The 17,669-nt window shown below is 41.1% G+C and overlaps 1 protein-coding gene across 1 annotated transcript in view; it reads right to left on the bottom strand.

The window, feature by feature from the left end:
* fgfrl1a (fibroblast growth factor receptor like 1a) overlaps positions 1-17,669 on the bottom strand; it is a 41,622-nt gene continuing 23,953 nt past the window's right edge. The window contains exons 4-8 of the mRNA XM_088989351.1: positions 5,260-5,319; positions 3,547-3,846; positions 2,906-3,078; positions 2,104-2,284; positions 1-1,873 (exon numbers count right to left, since the gene is read on the bottom strand). Coding sequence (XP_088845477.1) covers positions 1,455-1,873; positions 2,104-2,284; positions 2,906-3,078; positions 3,547-3,846; positions 5,260-5,319 — 1,133 coding nt within the window. The 3' untranslated portion in view covers positions 1-1,454. The remainder of the gene's footprint in view (positions 1,874-2,103; positions 2,285-2,905; positions 3,079-3,546; positions 3,847-5,259; positions 5,320-17,669) is intronic.

Genomic DNA, 17,669 nt, shown 5'->3' on the forward strand with positions numbered 1-17,669 from the left:
AAGTCAGCTTTATTGTCAAATATGCGAATATGCATGACCTACAGCACAGATGAAATTACTGTCCTCTCGGACCCAGCATGCAAGGCACTTATGACTTGAACAAACATAATAAACATGAAAACGTCAATTTGGCACTAGGGTTTCACAGCTGGGTTGATTATATCCCACATTTAACGCCCAAATCAAGAATGCAGAAGCTGAAATTTTGTAATGGCAACAATTTATGTCATAAAAGAGCAAATGTACAAGATTGTCCACACAATGAGTTTACATAACATATCTGTAAACAGGTATAAATAACATCTTACAATGACACACACACACACACGCACGCACGCACGCACACACACACACACACACACACACACACACACACACACACACACACACACACACACACACACACACACACACACACACACACACACACACACACACACACACACACACACACACACACACACACACACACTTATGCAGTATAATGCCCAAAGAAAATAAATTAGAAATGCGGTTTTCTCCAATCTTTTTAGTCACTAATTCAACTATTTAAAAAATAAATTTGTATTCATGTACAGTACATGTATACCAGCGCAAAGACATATTTGTCTATAGTGACGGCAGCGTGTCAGATTTCAACACATCATAGGCAAAAAAAAATATTTGTAATTGTAGAAATAGCTTCACAGATTTCAACTTGATATGCAGTGATCTCATTGTGAAAGCATGCATTTGTTGGTACACCCAACATGAGCTTCACATAAATTCATGTCTTTATAATGAATGTGAATTCAAGCCAGCAGTGAGTTTTCAAAACATTTCATTCTAAAGAAAAAGGATGACTGAATTTGGGAACCAATTGAAAAAAATCCTACCTAGCATTCAACAGTGATAGTGAGTCATCAAACTTGTCTACCTGCAGGCTTCCTTCCCGTTGTCTTTTTAGAAATGACTCCTTGCGGGTCTATTCATGATCAAAATGCCAAGCCAATGTCACAATGCCTTCTGAAACTGTCTTTCTGGGCTCGATTTAAAACAATTGCACAAAATGGTGACTATGATGTTCTATTTCATGAAATATTTACATAGTGCTTTGTAATGTTGAGCAGCTTTTTTCGCCATCTCCTATTCCCAGAGACGCGAATCAGGTTAATGTGTATTTTGAACTACACTGAGAGGAAACGAGGAAATTACACTCACATTATGACCGCACATTTTATACAAAGACCCCGTGGGGTGAAGAAGCATGCTAAATGCTATATAATCGTATCTGACTTTATACAGGAGACACATTTTTTTTGAATGGCAGAACACGAGGGTCTGTTTATTCCTCCAGAGTTAGCTTAAAAAATACTCTGAGGGACTTTTAATTGTTTTAAAAAATCTCTCTTTACATTCTTCATTGTGTTCTGAAATGGACTAAAGTGTCTTGGCTGTCATTTGTCCCTCTTTTGCTAACATTGGTAGTGAATATGCTGGTGTTGGTGCACCTTGCTGTCCACGTGCGAGTGCGTGTGTGTGTGGACATCGTGTGTGTAGATTGTGGGGTACAGCTTGGAGGAAGTCGAAGTCAGCGGTACGTTATGGTTCTGGTGGGTCACGTAGTCCTCGTAGGACAGGCCCTCCTTGTCGGCGCCTGGGGACGCACGCTCGCGGCCCGCAACCGGGAGCCGTTGCGAAACGGGTAAGGCAGAGGAAGCTTGCGAGGATGATGAAGAGGAGGAGGAGGATGGGCAGGTGCGTTTGGACTGGCACAACCAGAGGAGGGCAGTACCCAGCACAAAGGCCACGCCCGCCGGTATCCCGATGATAACGGGCCAAGGCAGGCTGGGTGAGGCAGCTGTCAAGACCAAATTGTTTTGGGGCTTCACATCTGCAAGGACACAATGAAGATCAAAACCGTGGTCCCACAAGCGTCAAATTGTGTCTTTTGGGACAGGGATTATAGAGATGATTGAGAAATTGGGGTTTCAAGGAAGGTTGAGGGTTTGGAACGAGGATGAACTGAAAACTCGGCACTCTGTAAATGACGTCACTCCCCCGACATCGCCCAGGCAGATGAAGTGGAGTCGTAGCATTATGGTAGAAGATTTGGATTCTCACCTGGCAGCACAGTCAGGTAGGCGCTCCTGAAGCTGTAGCCCATGGTGTTAGCGCCCAGGCAGATATACATCCCGGCGTCTTCCTTCTTAGCACGAGTAATCATGAGCTTGTTGAGGTACGAGCCATCAGGCCGTGACCAAACATCCCCGGTGGGAAGGACCACATAGCGGTGGTCCCCAACCTGAGTGACAACACACAACATTAGCATCAAGCGGCATGAGCTACAATTAGCCCTTCGGAAACTCATTTGATAACGCTAGGTATTATTTTTTGGGTTTCCTTTCGCTGACACTGTTAGCAAAACAATGATGTAGCAATGCGGTGTACAATGGGTTAAAAACTGTCACATGAATGTCCAATCCGTCCCAGTGGTGGGCAAAGTTACGACTGTCTAATCCTGACGTCAAGGTAAGTAAAGTCAAGAAAAGACGATGGCTGATATTCTGATGGATTCTGAGGACATCTAGCAGAGCCCCCCCGTCAGACTTCCAGCAGGACTACGTTTTGGAGTAGGCGTGGGTCATTGAGTCTAAGTGAAGACGTTCTATGCTTCCATTGTTGTGGCTGTAAAATGGTCACTGCCTGTCCTGGTGGAAAGATTCGAACCCGTGTGTGTATGTGTACGTATAATTGAATTCTTACAGTATTTTCATTCATGTTCAATTGAATCTGATTCAGAATGACCCATTTGGGCTTTGATATACTTCCGAAAAGTCATCACGACAAAAGGTCCAATCAGATGGCTGCAATATCATCCCGTACTGCAATTATCCTTTATACATACAGTGAGGTGGCACCGTACCTCGAGTGTGGAGTTGAACTTGCTCTCATCACCGACCTCCACCCGCTTAAGCCACTGGATGACAGGCTTGACATCGCTGCGCACTTTGCACTGGAAGGACGTGCTGCCACCGTAGTCAACCGTCGTGTTGACCGGGTGAGTGCCTGTCAGGATTGGCTTGGAGTTGGTGCGTTCTGTCCACATGTTAACGCAACATTAAAAAAATAACATTGGTTTTCAGTTTTCACTACCAACTGCATACATATACACCAGAAAGTCAGGGTAGGTAGGTAGATATCGATGGACGGACGGACGATAGATGGACGGACGGACGGATGGTCGAACGGACGGACGGACGATAGATGGACAATGGATGGACGGACGATAGATGGATGAATGGACAGATGGATGGGCGGACGATAGATGGATGGACAGATGGACAATGGATGGACGGACGGACGGACGACGGTAGATATAGATAGATAGATAGATAGATAGGTAGATAGATAGATAGATAGATAGATAGATAGATAGATAGATAGATAGATAGATAGATAGATAGATAGATAGATAGATAGATAGATAGATAGATAGATATGGATTTCTATACACGTCACACTGTGGTATGACAACAACACACGATTCTGTTGTGTAGAACTCACGTATGACTTCCACTTTGTAGGTTGCATTGATGTGTCCTGCTCGGTTGGACACGTGACACGTGTATTTGCCGCTGTGCTCCGGCGTCAGGCTTTTGAGACTCAGAGTCCACTTCTTCTTCCTGTCCTCCTCTGCGCCGCCATTTTCGTCATTGCCGTGGGCCAGTGGCCGACCGTCCTTTAGCCACACGATGTCAGGCCGAGGGTTGCCGCCGGCCGTGCATTTGAGGCGCACGGAACTGCCCACTGGCCTGGCAATGACGCGCTTCCTCATCTTGGCTGGCTGAGTGAAGCGAGGGCGGACTGCGAGGTAAACACAGGTCAAGATGAGCCAATTGCTGGCTGAACCATTCAGATAAATCCACATTGATTGTGTTTTTTAATGCGAGGAGGGAAATCCTTTCGAATAGAAAGTCTTAGGTTGAAATTCTATACCTAACCGACCAACAACACTGCATTTCGCATGGCCTGTCGCTACACATCGGATGCTTTCTCAGTCCCACAGACCAAAAAGGCAAGATAGAGACTCCTTTACATTGATAGCATTCCTCAATGCTAAGTGTCCATCGATGGATTCTGCCACTGAGCACCTTAGAGCCACAGCTTTGGTGGGACAGTGCAACAATGGAGGGTATCTGAACTCCACGTAACTACATACATATCTGAGGTGGTTCCTGCAGTTCAGAAAGGTCATGAATTCCTTTACTTCTGCAGTCCCCAGCAGCCACACATGAAAACTTCTTGTTATTGCAGCGCCGTGTAAACAAGTAGGAGGAAAGAGTTATGTGACACGTTCTTATAAATGGCTCTCGACAGGGCGGGATCGCACAACAAACATTCCCAAAAAGGCTTTCAAGTCTAGTCCCCTTTGTCCCTGTCGGCTTGTGGTGTAACGCTACCGGACGACCCGAAATGATCTTTTCCAGACGGGAGGAGGAAGAAGGAGGAATGGCGTCGTGTTTGGACATAAATCCAAGAGGAAAAACATGCAAAAGGATCTCCAAGGGATTGAAATGCAAATAAAACAAAGCAACGAAAAATGGGTCGACGTTGCAGAAAATGAATTAAATCAAAGGGGAGGTTGAGCAGGGAGAAGATGGAAAGTCAGGTTCACGGCAAGGTCAGAAATTAAACATGTTTCCTCCTTATGACATCATCATCAGAAGGCATATGGCCTAAATGATTCCACATCGAGAAGACATTTGTCACGGCCTTTAATCTGACCTATTGCTCAATGAGAATTGCTTCACATATATTTTGGGCAGTCTCAATCCTGAACTTGAACTTTGGTCCATCACATTAGCGTCACGATCAATCCGCATCCAAAAAAGAATCAGCAAAGCAAGTGAACTCATTACCACCTGTATGTCATGTTTAGACACGACTGGATGATCATGTCTGAAAAATGAAGGGCTTTTATTTGATCTTGGTGAGACGTTGGCCGTGGTTGATCTCAGCCTTTGTATTTTGGCACGTAAAAATCTCCTGTCGAAAACTACACATGGTCAAAGTCACGTGTTTTAGCAGCTTTTTTCTAAGTGTGGAAGAGAGCCAAAAACAAGTGTGTCAAACAACCAAATCCAAATGTTTTGGGACTCGGATCTTTAAACTAATGATTGATGAGATGATAAGATGAAATAATTAACAACATACAGGAGAGTAAAAGTATGTTATGATAAAAAAAAAGTCTTTTTATTTTATTTTTGTGGTCATTACCCAGTTTCCCGGCCAGGTCCGAGACATGGTCCGAGTTGGCTGCTCCGGCTCGAGAATCATCTAGAAGGACAACAAATAAAATATATAAAGGATCATTAAAACAATTAGACAATTCTTAGTAGCAAATACAGTATTATGATTTGAGGAGAGTGGGCATAATTGATGGTCAAAATATTGAATGAGTCTTTCAAACAAACAAAAAAGTGAACATTTGTTTGAAAACACACACAGATATGTATCCACAGAGACAAAATCTGTGTCCAGCAGCTGTTTGCACGCCTGGAAACATGAATACCAACTGTACTGTGTGCATGTGTGTGTCCAGGGGGCCAGTATTTTCCTAAAGGGTCGTGTCCTTCCAGGATTTAATATGGAGACACTGGATATGTGGACTCAACCTCTGTATGCATGCGTTTGTGTGTGTGTGCACGCATGCGTGTGTGTGTGTGCGCGCGCGCGTGAACTTGGCGGGCGGTCACAGCGTAGAAGCCAAAGTCAGCCACCATGATGTGAAGTCACGCCACAAAACCACCAAGCTGCAACCTTTTCACCCATGTATTCATAATAACACCAACAACAAAATCAACAACAACAACAATAATAATAATAATAATAATAATAATAATAATAATAATAATAATAATAATAATAATAATAATAATAATAATAATAATAATATCATTACGGACATTTATCAATTTCAATTGGGTCTTCAAGACTCATGCTCAGGACGTAAAAATCGAAAACAAACTAAGTATTTTAAAGACTGCCTCCCCTTTTTCACCTCATGCTCAGCCCCTTATAAAAACTAAGCAATGTAAGTAGCTCTCGCCTTGTCATTATGAAGAAACAAAGACATTTAAAAAATGGCTCAACTACATTACTTTATTTTGCATTGTTTGGGCTCCTAAGAAACAAAGGGGTTTCAATCTGGTCATTGTACCTTTGTGCATATGACTTGATAACAGGAAGAATGAAAATGCTTGTATAGCTTTTATTTATTAATTGTTCTGAAAGTGTTAAAAAAAAGACAATAATTTTATATGTGAAAAGCCAGCAACAGGCGTGGTGGACCCTTGTCGTCACCATGTTTTCTTGAAAACTCCACTCTGAAAATGCATTTTTAATTATGTCCTTTCCTGGAAATCAATATTTGGATTGCATATATTTCTCATCCAATCAGAGCTGTGTTAAAAGGTGCAAAGTGAGTTTAAAATTGCATTGCTTCAAAAAATGTGACACTCATTTCAAGAGTCTGCATGTGTCAGAAACCAGCAGATGGGATTCTGAAGGCTCTGGGCAGTTTATTGGCTGTTCAGATGGCAACAGAATAGGAGCTGAAATTTGACTGAACCAAAAAGAGCTGGGAACGGGAAACCAATACATTGACACCTTTTAAAATAAAGGCAATGCATCGTTGGGGTTAAATGAAAACAATTTCATCAAAGTTGTAAATGTTGGTCAGAGGTTCTGATAGCGTTTAGGCTCCCAGAGAAAGGTTTGAAGGGAAGCCCTGATTGCACGCCACTACAGAAGCGCCTTGCAGTGCAGTTCTTTGATCCTAATAAACAATTCGAGTTCCACAAGGCCTTTGAACCACTCCGCTCGGGCCCTTTAACAAACAAAGTGATTTCAGTAGGACGATCCCCATAGGCCTATAGATAGATTCATCCCAGGGAAGAAAAAAAAACATAAATGATAAAAAAGCAGCATTTGAAGGGTTTCAAAGGGGGATAAAAAAATCTTCTAAGCTAGAAGAAAAGTCGACCAAAATTTACAGTTTTATCCATTGGCCGTAAAATATAACAGTTGCGAAATTTAGCAAGTTCAAGAGAGCTTTTGCACCTTCTTGCTGAGGCCCTGACGAAAAATAAGCGGGCGTGGAGGAGCAGAGAAAAGTGCAGTGTCATCAAGAAGACGACCAAGTGGTGCTGGCAGTCAGACGTGGTCAACTTTTCTTCTTGCGCAAAAGTTTTGACATAGCAATTTTTTTCTTCGCAAGCATGTGGCTCTGTGAGTTTGTGTGCGCGTGTGTTTCAAGTGAACATAATCCGATAAATCCTCATCTCATCAATCTCCACACCTTTTTTTTCTTATACGTCTGAGTGCGTCTCCTGCAGACTAAACATTATTCTCTTGGAGAATAACTCAAGGTGAGTGTGTGTATTTTCATCTTTTTGCATGTGTGTTTGTGCTTAACTTGAAGCAGCAGTTTTGTGTTTCCTGAAGCCAGTTGAAGCAAAGTTTGATCAGGTGCCATGAATGGAGTCGATGCACAAATTACATCCACCTGTGTGTGTGTGTGTGTGTGTGTGTGTGTGTGTGTGTGTGTGTGTGTGTGTGTGTGTGTGTGTGTGTGTGTGTGTCTATGACATCATTGATATAGCATCAAGTGACGACAAGACTTTGTAAGGCAAACAATCTCAAATTTCCATCCCTGTCCCACAGATTAGAAATGGTTTCTCCTACTAATGGCGAGTTCAACACAATCCCGCGCTTCGAAGTGAGGCGGGTTTAGTGTTGATTCAACTTAACCTTTACTCCTAGGATTGGGACCATACAGGATGAAATGTCCACGGCAAGAGATAGAAACTGGGTTATACAGTAGTAAAATAATTTTACATGACAGCTATTTTTAACTCATTAACTGCCAGACTATGTGCAAATATGTGTCCATTCCAGTGCCAGGTTTTATGTCACTTTCACTCAAATTGCATGACCCACAGAATATTGAGTTTTAGGCCATCATAAACATTCAATGCAGCGTAAAAAACCTTAGACTGTCTTTTTTCATCAGAAAAAAAGAGTTAATTCCTAAATTATATGGGTCTGGACTTATATGAGCTTCAAATAGCAGCTTTCCAAAATACAATGCAATACATACATATTGGTTTATATAGCGCAGTAACAACAGCTGAAGCTCGAACAAAACGCTAACATGGAAAAAATGAGAATGCCAACCCCCTGTGGAAGGGAAAAACTACATTGCCAGAGGTCTGGCCAGCGTTTTATCGGAACCTCAGCAAGAAAAATAAAAACCCGAAAAAATTCGGGAATGGCGCTCTACGTCATATTTTCAATTCCCGAATAAATTCGGATATGGCAGTGAATGAGTGAAGTAGCTAGCTGACCAGCATAATGGGAGTGTTGACGATAGTGGTAGTCATTCGAATGAAGCAGGACGGGAGGTGGAAGTACTTTCACTGGAAGTGGGATTTAAAAACAAACAACTATAATCTGGGATGGGCAGACTTTCCTTCTGTGTTCATGGAATGGGGGTAAAAATCCACCTTGTAATTCACACCACTAAGAACAGTCAGTCACCAACACCTGTTTCACAGATGAACACAAAATTGGGTGTGCATGTCTGTTGAAAGAGGACATTTAGAAAAGTCTCAATACAATCTACCATTTTACACTAAAATGCTCAGTTTAGGGTAAGTTTCTGCACATTAAAAAAATGCCCCATATTGAAAAATTGGATGGATTTGTCTATTCTAACAAGAGCCACGATAAAGCCTAAAGGACCCATGATTAGATATTCAAGACAAAGATGGTTGCTTTGCTTTGAAGGAGGCATTATGGTCAAATTTCAAGGCTTTTTGACAAATTTCTCCTTGGCATGTTCCACCAATGGGCCCCAATGGAAAACTCTTATCTAACACAGACAGAGTTCCAAATTGAAAAGTTCTTGATTGTCTGATGTAGGCAAAAGCAACATAAAAAAGCATGAGATTATTCAAGTAAATCTATACTATAAACGCTAATCTTCTTTCCTGAGACTAAGCTAGGCCGACTAAAAAAAAAAAAGGCTTGAAAGGAAAACGACTTCCACTCAAGGAAGGATAAAATATCCTAGTCTGTGCCTGAGTGCTCATGTTTCAGTGGCCCTTCCTGAAAAAAAAGTGTGAAGAAAGAAAGACTTGCATTGTTTCCATGCAACAAACCTTTTATTCACGCACTAGTGTGAGATTGTGCAAATACACTTGTGTGATGAACTAGCAGCACTTTGACAGCCGACTCCGGATCTGTTTTCCATCACTTATTCATCTCCTTTCATTGGCTGCAGCGAATTTAGCTCGTTTACGCTTGGCCAAGACACATTTGCAAGTGTGTACAGTGCAGGAGCCATGCGTAACCAGCGTACTGTAATGTGCGTGTCATCACATTTGTGGAATGTGTAAAAGAATAAAAGTAAAACAAAAGTCACATAAGTGATCTGTAATTGAAGACTTTTTCCAAACCTCAACCATGTTTGATTTGACATCATTCAAAATCAACAGGGTTCTTGATTAAACATTAATACAAATCAATACAAGTAAAATTGCTTTCCCCCATGTTTTTGAAAATAATTCTTCTAAGTGATCATAAAACTTGAATTCTCTGCCAACATTAGATGATATATATATATATATATATATATATATATATATATATATATATATATATATATATATATATATATATATATATATATATATATATATATAAATAAAATATCCTAGTCCCTTCCCGAAAAAAGTGTGAAGGAAGAAAGACTTGCATTGTTTCCATGCAACAAACCTTATATTCACGCACTAGTGTGACACTATATATATATATAGTAAAGTCTCGTTATATCGATATCGGTTATATTGATAATACTGCTTATTACGATGCTATTTTCATTTCCCGGCAAATTTCTAGTCTTTTTCTGTATAATTAGTTCTGTTTAGTACGATACACGGTTATTACGATATTCCGGTTACTACAGTGCCCTTTTTCATCTCCCGCCGGCCATTTTGCTATGTTTATATCGGTACAAAAGCAGCTTAAGGTGAATCGATATTTGCTTAGGGGTTTCTATACAGTACCACCATTATCGAAATCTGTATCAGTCACGCCGTTGGTCACGTGACCAGCTTGCGCAGTGTAGCAGACGCCATTTTCTACCATTTTCAACCATGGCGAAACGAAAGAATTGTGAGCTCGGAACGAAATACAAGGCAATCGTGGCTGTTGAGGAGAATTCAACAAGGAGCAAAAGAATTCGATGTGCCACAAAACACTTTATCAACGTGGTTGAAGAGTAAGGATAAAATAAAGACTTCAGACCTGGATCAAAGAGGATGAGAACGTCACAATACTGTAGTCTTCTTATACAGTATAAAGTTGTTTGACACCAATTTCAACCATGGCGAAACGTCAGAATTGTGATATCCGAACAACGTACAAGGCAATGGTGGTTGTGGGGGACAATCCAACAAGCAACTCCTTCATCGCGAAATAGTTTGACGTGCCGCAGAATACTTCATCAACGAAAGTAATGTAAACGTTGCAGTTTTCGTTTTAGTTTTCCATACATGTATTAAATTGTGTTGTATTCAGATATCTTTATCGCGTGCAAGAATCACTGTTTTTCATATGATTGTACATGCTGGCGTTTGTGGTTTCTCTCGTGAGTACAATGTCAACAATGTCGAGAGATACTCAGAGTCACGATTGCAAGAGTGCGTTATAAAAATAAGAAATGACGTTTTTATTTAATGCATAAGTTTATTTTTCACTTCACTACAGTACAAAAGCATGCTAGATACGCAATCCATGAACCCAATGAGAAAATTACATGCCATATCAAAGATCCCCCATTTATTGCCCCCGCTTCATGCAGTATGCCGCAGGATCGGATATATCGATAGTACGGTTATATCGACATTTTTTTCTGACTCCCAAGAATATCGATATAACCAGACTTTACTATATATATATATATATATATATATAGTAAAGTCTGGTTATATCGATATCGGATATATCGATAGTCCCGGTTATATTGATACTATTTTTCTGCACGCACGGAGAAAATTACATGCAAACAGGGTCGGATATATCGATAGTCCCGGTTATATCGATATTTTTTCGGACTCCCTTGAATATCGATATAACGAGACTTTACTGTATATATATATATATATATATATATATATATATATATATATATATATAGACAGTGTGATTAAAAAGTGAGTGGGTGCAGATTTTTGGAGAACCAATAAATGAGAGAAAGCTCACAGCGATGCCATTTGCTTTTGTAACAATTTTTGGCATTGTATTTGCATATTCGAGGTACCGAATCAAATAGTCAAATAATGCCCAGTGAAATAGTGAGGATGGTATTCCAAGTACACTGGTGCTATAATTGGAAACAACTTTTGACATGCCATTACCAATACATAATACGTATACCAAATCCAAAGCGAACGTTGCATCTAGCTTTATTCTATCTATGGCCAACAGAGGTCGACCCCACTGTTTGAAGTATAGTTGATTTATTAGATGTGTGTTTAACATCATTTTTATCAAGTATTTGGGGGGCCTTGGTGTGTGAAAATGTATGGAATTTCTCTCCCTGAGGGTCATGTGCCCTTTTTTTGGAATGATGGTGTAAATTGTTGTCCCCCTTTTCTGAAACGGAAAATCACACGCTGATTTTATGGTTTTATATTTAGACTTTGACTGTGACCTCAAACCACCGGGGACTCTCAAAACTGATGTCACCCCCCTAAAATAGATCAAGTAGCTGGGATCAAAGTACCCTGAAAGAGATGCTTCTATTTTTTCACCAATAGGAGAAAAGAAATGTTGGGTAGTAAGCGTAATGATCTCAGATCATCGATGCTATTGTTCACACACCAGCCATTAAAGAGTCACCTGCTGAACCTATTGCACCATCACTTTTTACCAAATTTTAATAGCATCCACGTGAAGGAATTCAACCTCCCTCAAATGTCAGTCTTTGTGATTCTATTGTTGTCTGGGCATGAAAGCGCTAGCCGTTATTATAATTTGAAGTCGTTGCTAACGCAAACATTTTATGCTACAAGTGGAAATTCTGCCTGATTAAAGAAATGAATGTCTCCCTCAAAAATGCACGCACGCACACACACACACACACACACACACACACACACACACACACACACACACACACACACACACACACACACACACACACACACACACACACACACACACGCACACGCGCACACACACACACACACACACACACACACACACACACACACACACACACACACACACACACACACACACACACACACACACACACACACACACACACACACACACACACTTCAATGCACTAATTGTCCACTTGGATAAATTAACACCATCACAAATTGTTACGAGTGTGAGGAGCTGGAGGTGGACCCCCAAAAAAGAAGGCAAGAGGGAGTACTTGAGGAATTGTATTCGAAACAAAGAAAATGACGAAATCTAGAACTGAGGCATGACGAAAGCAAAAAATCCAAAGTAAAAAACAAAAACCACGGCTGACGCTAAAAACTAGCAATGGCCGTAACATAAGCGAGAACATGATCGAGGAAAAAAGTGAAACATAAACGGGAGCAAGAGTAATTGGATTGGATTGGATTTACCTTTATTAGTCTCACAATGGAGACATTTACATTTCACAGCAGCAAAGTTATGAAAGGAAGATGAAAAGAAAGAAAGAAGCTACAGCGAAGACAAACACGGGCGAAAGGTGATAAGAGCAAAAATAGCAAACAATGACCTGACACGGAATGGGTTTGTCTTTTGCCGAGAGTCCTTTTAAACTGAGACTAATGACAACGACAGTGCCACCCATTGGTGACAAACAAAAACGTGACACAAATAGCCAAAATACAGTGCACTTGTTTTGAAGGGAATGATTGCATGTTCTATTTCCACATCTGCAAGAATGCCATCTGTCCAACGTGTGCGTGAGCGCGCGTATGTATGTGTGCCAGCCGCCGCCTCTGTAACTCAAGCGCACATCAAGGCAGCGCCATGTTCGGATGAATTAAACAATCTTTCATGTCGACGCCGCGTGCACGCTGCCTTTGAAGCACCCAGCGCACTGTACTCTCGGCTCGGCACTTTCAACTCCTAATCAACACCCCATTCCTCTCTCCCGCTCTCCTGCAATGTTCCTCTAAGCCTCATGGAAGCTTCCCGAACCACCAGTGCTCGCCAAAAAGTCCAACATCACTTTTAACTCATTCACCACCATTCCCGAATTTGTTCGGGTATTGTTTTTTTAAAGCGCTGGTCAGACCTCTGGCCATGTTTTTTTCCCTTCCGCAAGGGGCAGCACTTGCATTTTGTCCATGTTAGCGCTTTGTTACAGCTTCAGCTGTTGTTAAAGAAGTATTGTATTTTGTACAGCCGCCCTCATTTCAAGCTCAGATGTGTCCAGACTCATATAACTTAGCAATTAACTCTTTTTCCAATGAAAGAAGAGAGTTTAAGGTTTCTAATGCTGTATTGAATGTTTATGACGTCATAAAACTCAATATTCTGTGGGTCCTGCAATTTGAGTGAAAATGACAAAAACCCTGGCACTGGAGTGGACACATTTTTGCAAATTCTCGGGGAGCGAAAGGACAACCAATGTCACTTTTTTGTTTCCTAACAGACATCAGAAAAACGTTTTATAGCGTCTAAAATACCGAAAACACGCAGTATGATATTTTTATTCAAATGCAAAACACCCAAAAAATTACTTAAAGTGTCCAAAATCTGAAAAAAATTGAGCTGCGAATTGGGCATTTTCAGAAAGTCCCGCCCCCACTTCGTGACGTCACGCCAAGATGTCTTACATTGCTGGAGAATCAAAACAATGGCTTCAGATTCGGAGAATATGCTTTCTTGTTACACATCCAGTTATGAATATGATTCAAATAGTTCCGAAGAGGAAAGCATACATGTTTGAAATCGATCAAAGAATTTATTCCGTGCCATTTTGAGGCAACATTGGGGGGGAAATGTATCACCAAAAAAGAGGCAGAAAATGGCGACCAAGCTCCGTGTGAGGAATTAATCAGCCCCTTCCCACAGGCTGATAAATTCCTTACATGGAGCTTGGTCGCACTCTTCTGGCTCTTTTTGGTGCAACATGACGTTTTCAGACCAAACAAGTACAGAAAAATATATTGACGTGATAGAAGGACTGCTACAATGTGTCCTTTTTTTTGTCAGGGGCGTTCCTTCAGTGACATCACGTACGGACTCGTCATCAACTCAAAAACAAGACTTCCGAAATATTCAGCACGAGTCTTAAAATGTAAAATGTAGCTATATGCGGTGGAAACTTTGTAAAATACGCTCAGTAGAAGTCATTTGAAGCCATTTTACAAATTATGGACACAACTTGTCCGGAGACGTCGGTTGTCCTTTAATGTTGACATAAGCCTTGTTTGGCCACTTTTCAATGCTCTAATTAAGAGAAAATATTGGAGATTGTTCTCACGCCTAGAACACTGGTCAATACTGTCCAGAATTCCATGTGCCTTGTTAATTATGTGTTTTATGGAGGATAAGGGAGATTGTTGTTATGTGTAGGACATCAGCTCGTGTTTGCCAGAAATCTCCGTCAATCTTGCCAGAAGCTTCCTTGAGCACTTTTCTCAGATGTTCTGTGGCATGTTCACAAAATATTTTTCTCACATGTACAAGTCGTCAGTGCAACAACAGAAATGTCCAAACTGCCTTCATTTGGCGAGCGAACCCGTGCAGGCTGCACACTCAGCGGACACATCAGCGGATTTGACCTCACCTTATGCGAAGCGCCAAACAATTCAACAAGTCTGGAGTCGTGCGAAGCGGGCATGGCTCCAACACAAACACTGTAGCACATTTGGAAGCTTCTCGAGTGTCAGCATAACACAAGCGTGCGTTTTCACAAGCGTGCGCGTCGGCTTCTATGATTGCGTGTGTACTGCGTGCGCGGTGTGTCTCTCCACGGGAATGTGCGGCCCTCGCTTCTGACTTCAAAGACAAATCGGCACGCTACAGTGCGAAGCGTCACACTGATAACTTTTCTTTGATCCCAGTCTTTACCACAAACACTAATGCTGCTACTATCCTTGGCATCCTCCGAGACTGGCGTTCTTTGCGCTATTCTGTATGAATAATATCTGAGATTGAGTTTGTGTCATGGGTTTGCCAATGCTCCCCAAATAACTCTTTCCGTGATGTTGTAGGCTTTTTGGTTGTCTTCCTGACATGGTTTTCGAGATGCTCTGCCAGCGGTGTCAAACTCATTTTTGTTGCAGGTCACATTGTGGTAATACGTTCCCTCTTAGGACTGTGATGACGGGAAAACCACAGATGTTTTTAACTCATTCACTGCCGTTCCCGAATGTACATTGTCTGGCAGTGATTGTTTGACTTATTTGTTAAAAATGAGAATTTCAAATGTTGGTACATATTTTACCCAGCATCACGGGAGTTGCTGTGTGTGATTCGCTTTGGTGGGCCACGTAAAATGGTTTGGCGGGCCATGTCTGACCCACATGCCTTGATTTTGACACCTGTGGCCAAGACCTACAAACACTAGTGATTTTTTTCTGCTTCACAAGAAAATCCCAATTAAAACTCAAAAGGATTCCTTGATGAGGGGCGAAGTATCAGAAGAAAAAGAAGAGGAGGAGCAGCAGCAGCAAAAATAAAAAAGAAAAAAAGATGTGAGCTCTTTGATGGACGCCGACAAAAGTTTGTAAAACTTCAAACGGCGTCTTTTCTTCTGTCAATTTGCACTCTTCGCCAGCTTCTCCAGTTTCCATCTTTTTCTGTCTTAACGGAGGAGCACGGTGGCCTAAGAACACAATACCAGCAGAACACTCAATCCCTGCACCAACAAGGAAAAAAACGCCTTGAGAGGACGAGAATGTGTGCTTGTGTATGTGTGTGTCTGTGTGTAAAATGAAGTGGACTGCTGTTCAAAGCAAAAACCTAAAAAGAGACAAAACAGTCATTTAAAAAAACTGATGGGCCAGGTTGATCAGAAAATAAGATAGATAAAGTAAGAAAAAAGTGTGGATAAAAATATATATATCATGAGTAAGCACATATTTTTTTTCATTCAAAGTATATTACTATTGCGGATACGTGATTCAGGAAATTGATGGACGCAGTATATGGAATGTAATATTAGAAATGTGACTTGTTTTCACAATACAGTCGACTTATTGGAAGAGATTTTGAGATAATTTAGAACATGTTGGATAAGATGAACAGAAAAGTGAGTTCTCACAATGAAGCCCGAAATCGGACTTTGGGCTCATTTTACTCAAATTGTATGACATCATAGGTGTTTCATTTGAGAGGTTCCGCTGAGGGGTTTTACGAGCCCACACATGTGTGTGAGCGCACGCGTGTGTGTGTGTGTGTGTGTGTGTGTGTGTGTGTGTGTGTGTGTGTGCGCGTGTGTGTGTGCGTGTGTGTCGCTAACAATAGCTTAGCACATCTAATCCTCCAGCCCGCATAATAGCTACTAAGCTGTCTATTCACAAGTACATGCTCTGATCAGACAGCCCCCTTCCACATCTTTTCTTTCCTTTCTTTTACACTTTTTTGTGGTTTCCCTTCGTTGTTTGTCTCTTATTTTGTTTTCTTGTAAAAGAAAGAAAAAAAGTACCACAGAACATCTGCAGAACATTTCTAACCCAACATTTGGACATAAAAAAGTTTCTGCGAGAAAGCAACTGTTGTGCTGCACAAGGGTGTACAAATGTGATCATCAATCTTTGCTGCCATGCTCCGACCACACAATGGCAAAAACTCAAATTCAATTAACAGCTTCACTTCAATCTGTCTAGTAGCCTCTTGAGTGGTAGCCTCAACAGAAGTCTGCAACTTTGATGGCATTTAGACAGAAACTCGAATGAAGACGATGAAGAGTTGTTATTGGGGCACCCCTGGAAGGTGCCAAAATACCGCTAAAATTATCAATCTCCCAATCACATTTTTATTTCTCAATCCGATAAAATGACTAGAAATTGGATAAAATGACTACAAAATGGACCTTTGAAGACCAAGACTCTTCACAAGGAGAAGAAAAGAAAAGCTGTAACACTTGAAGACAGGATAAACGTAATAAAGATAAAAGATGAGGCGAGCAAAGTAAAAGAAATTCTGCATGAAATTGATGTCAGTGAAAGTGAATGCTGCTTGTAAATTTTGCGATTTCTCTCGGCTTCCTGAGCACCTATTTTACATTTTTTAACAACTTGTAATTCATAATTTTGAAACAAATCTAATCATACTGCCACAAAAAAAGCAATGCATCTATATCAGAATCATGCATCCAGATCTGCCTTTTGTCACCTCGTGCCTCTAAGACATGCATCATGTGGCCTCTTCTGTGTTTTTTCCTTCATCTTGGATACTTCCATTTATTTGTAGACCGCTTTCCATACATGACTGTGTAACCCTTCGATCACAAAATACAGCCTACAGTTTCTTCCACCAATTCCAACCTGCAGGGATCCATTTCTTTACCTCCTTGATCCCATGTACAGTGGGGCCTTGGCTTACGAACTTAACTACACACAATATACCTTATTCTATGTATAATAAATGTGCTA

This window comes from Hippocampus bargibanti, linkage group LG02, assembly GCF_051943395.1.
Source record: "Hippocampus bargibanti isolate YZ-2025 linkage group LG02, ASM5194339v1, whole genome shotgun sequence".
Lineage (NCBI taxonomy): Eukaryota > Metazoa > Chordata > Actinopteri > Syngnathiformes > Syngnathidae > Hippocampus > Hippocampus bargibanti.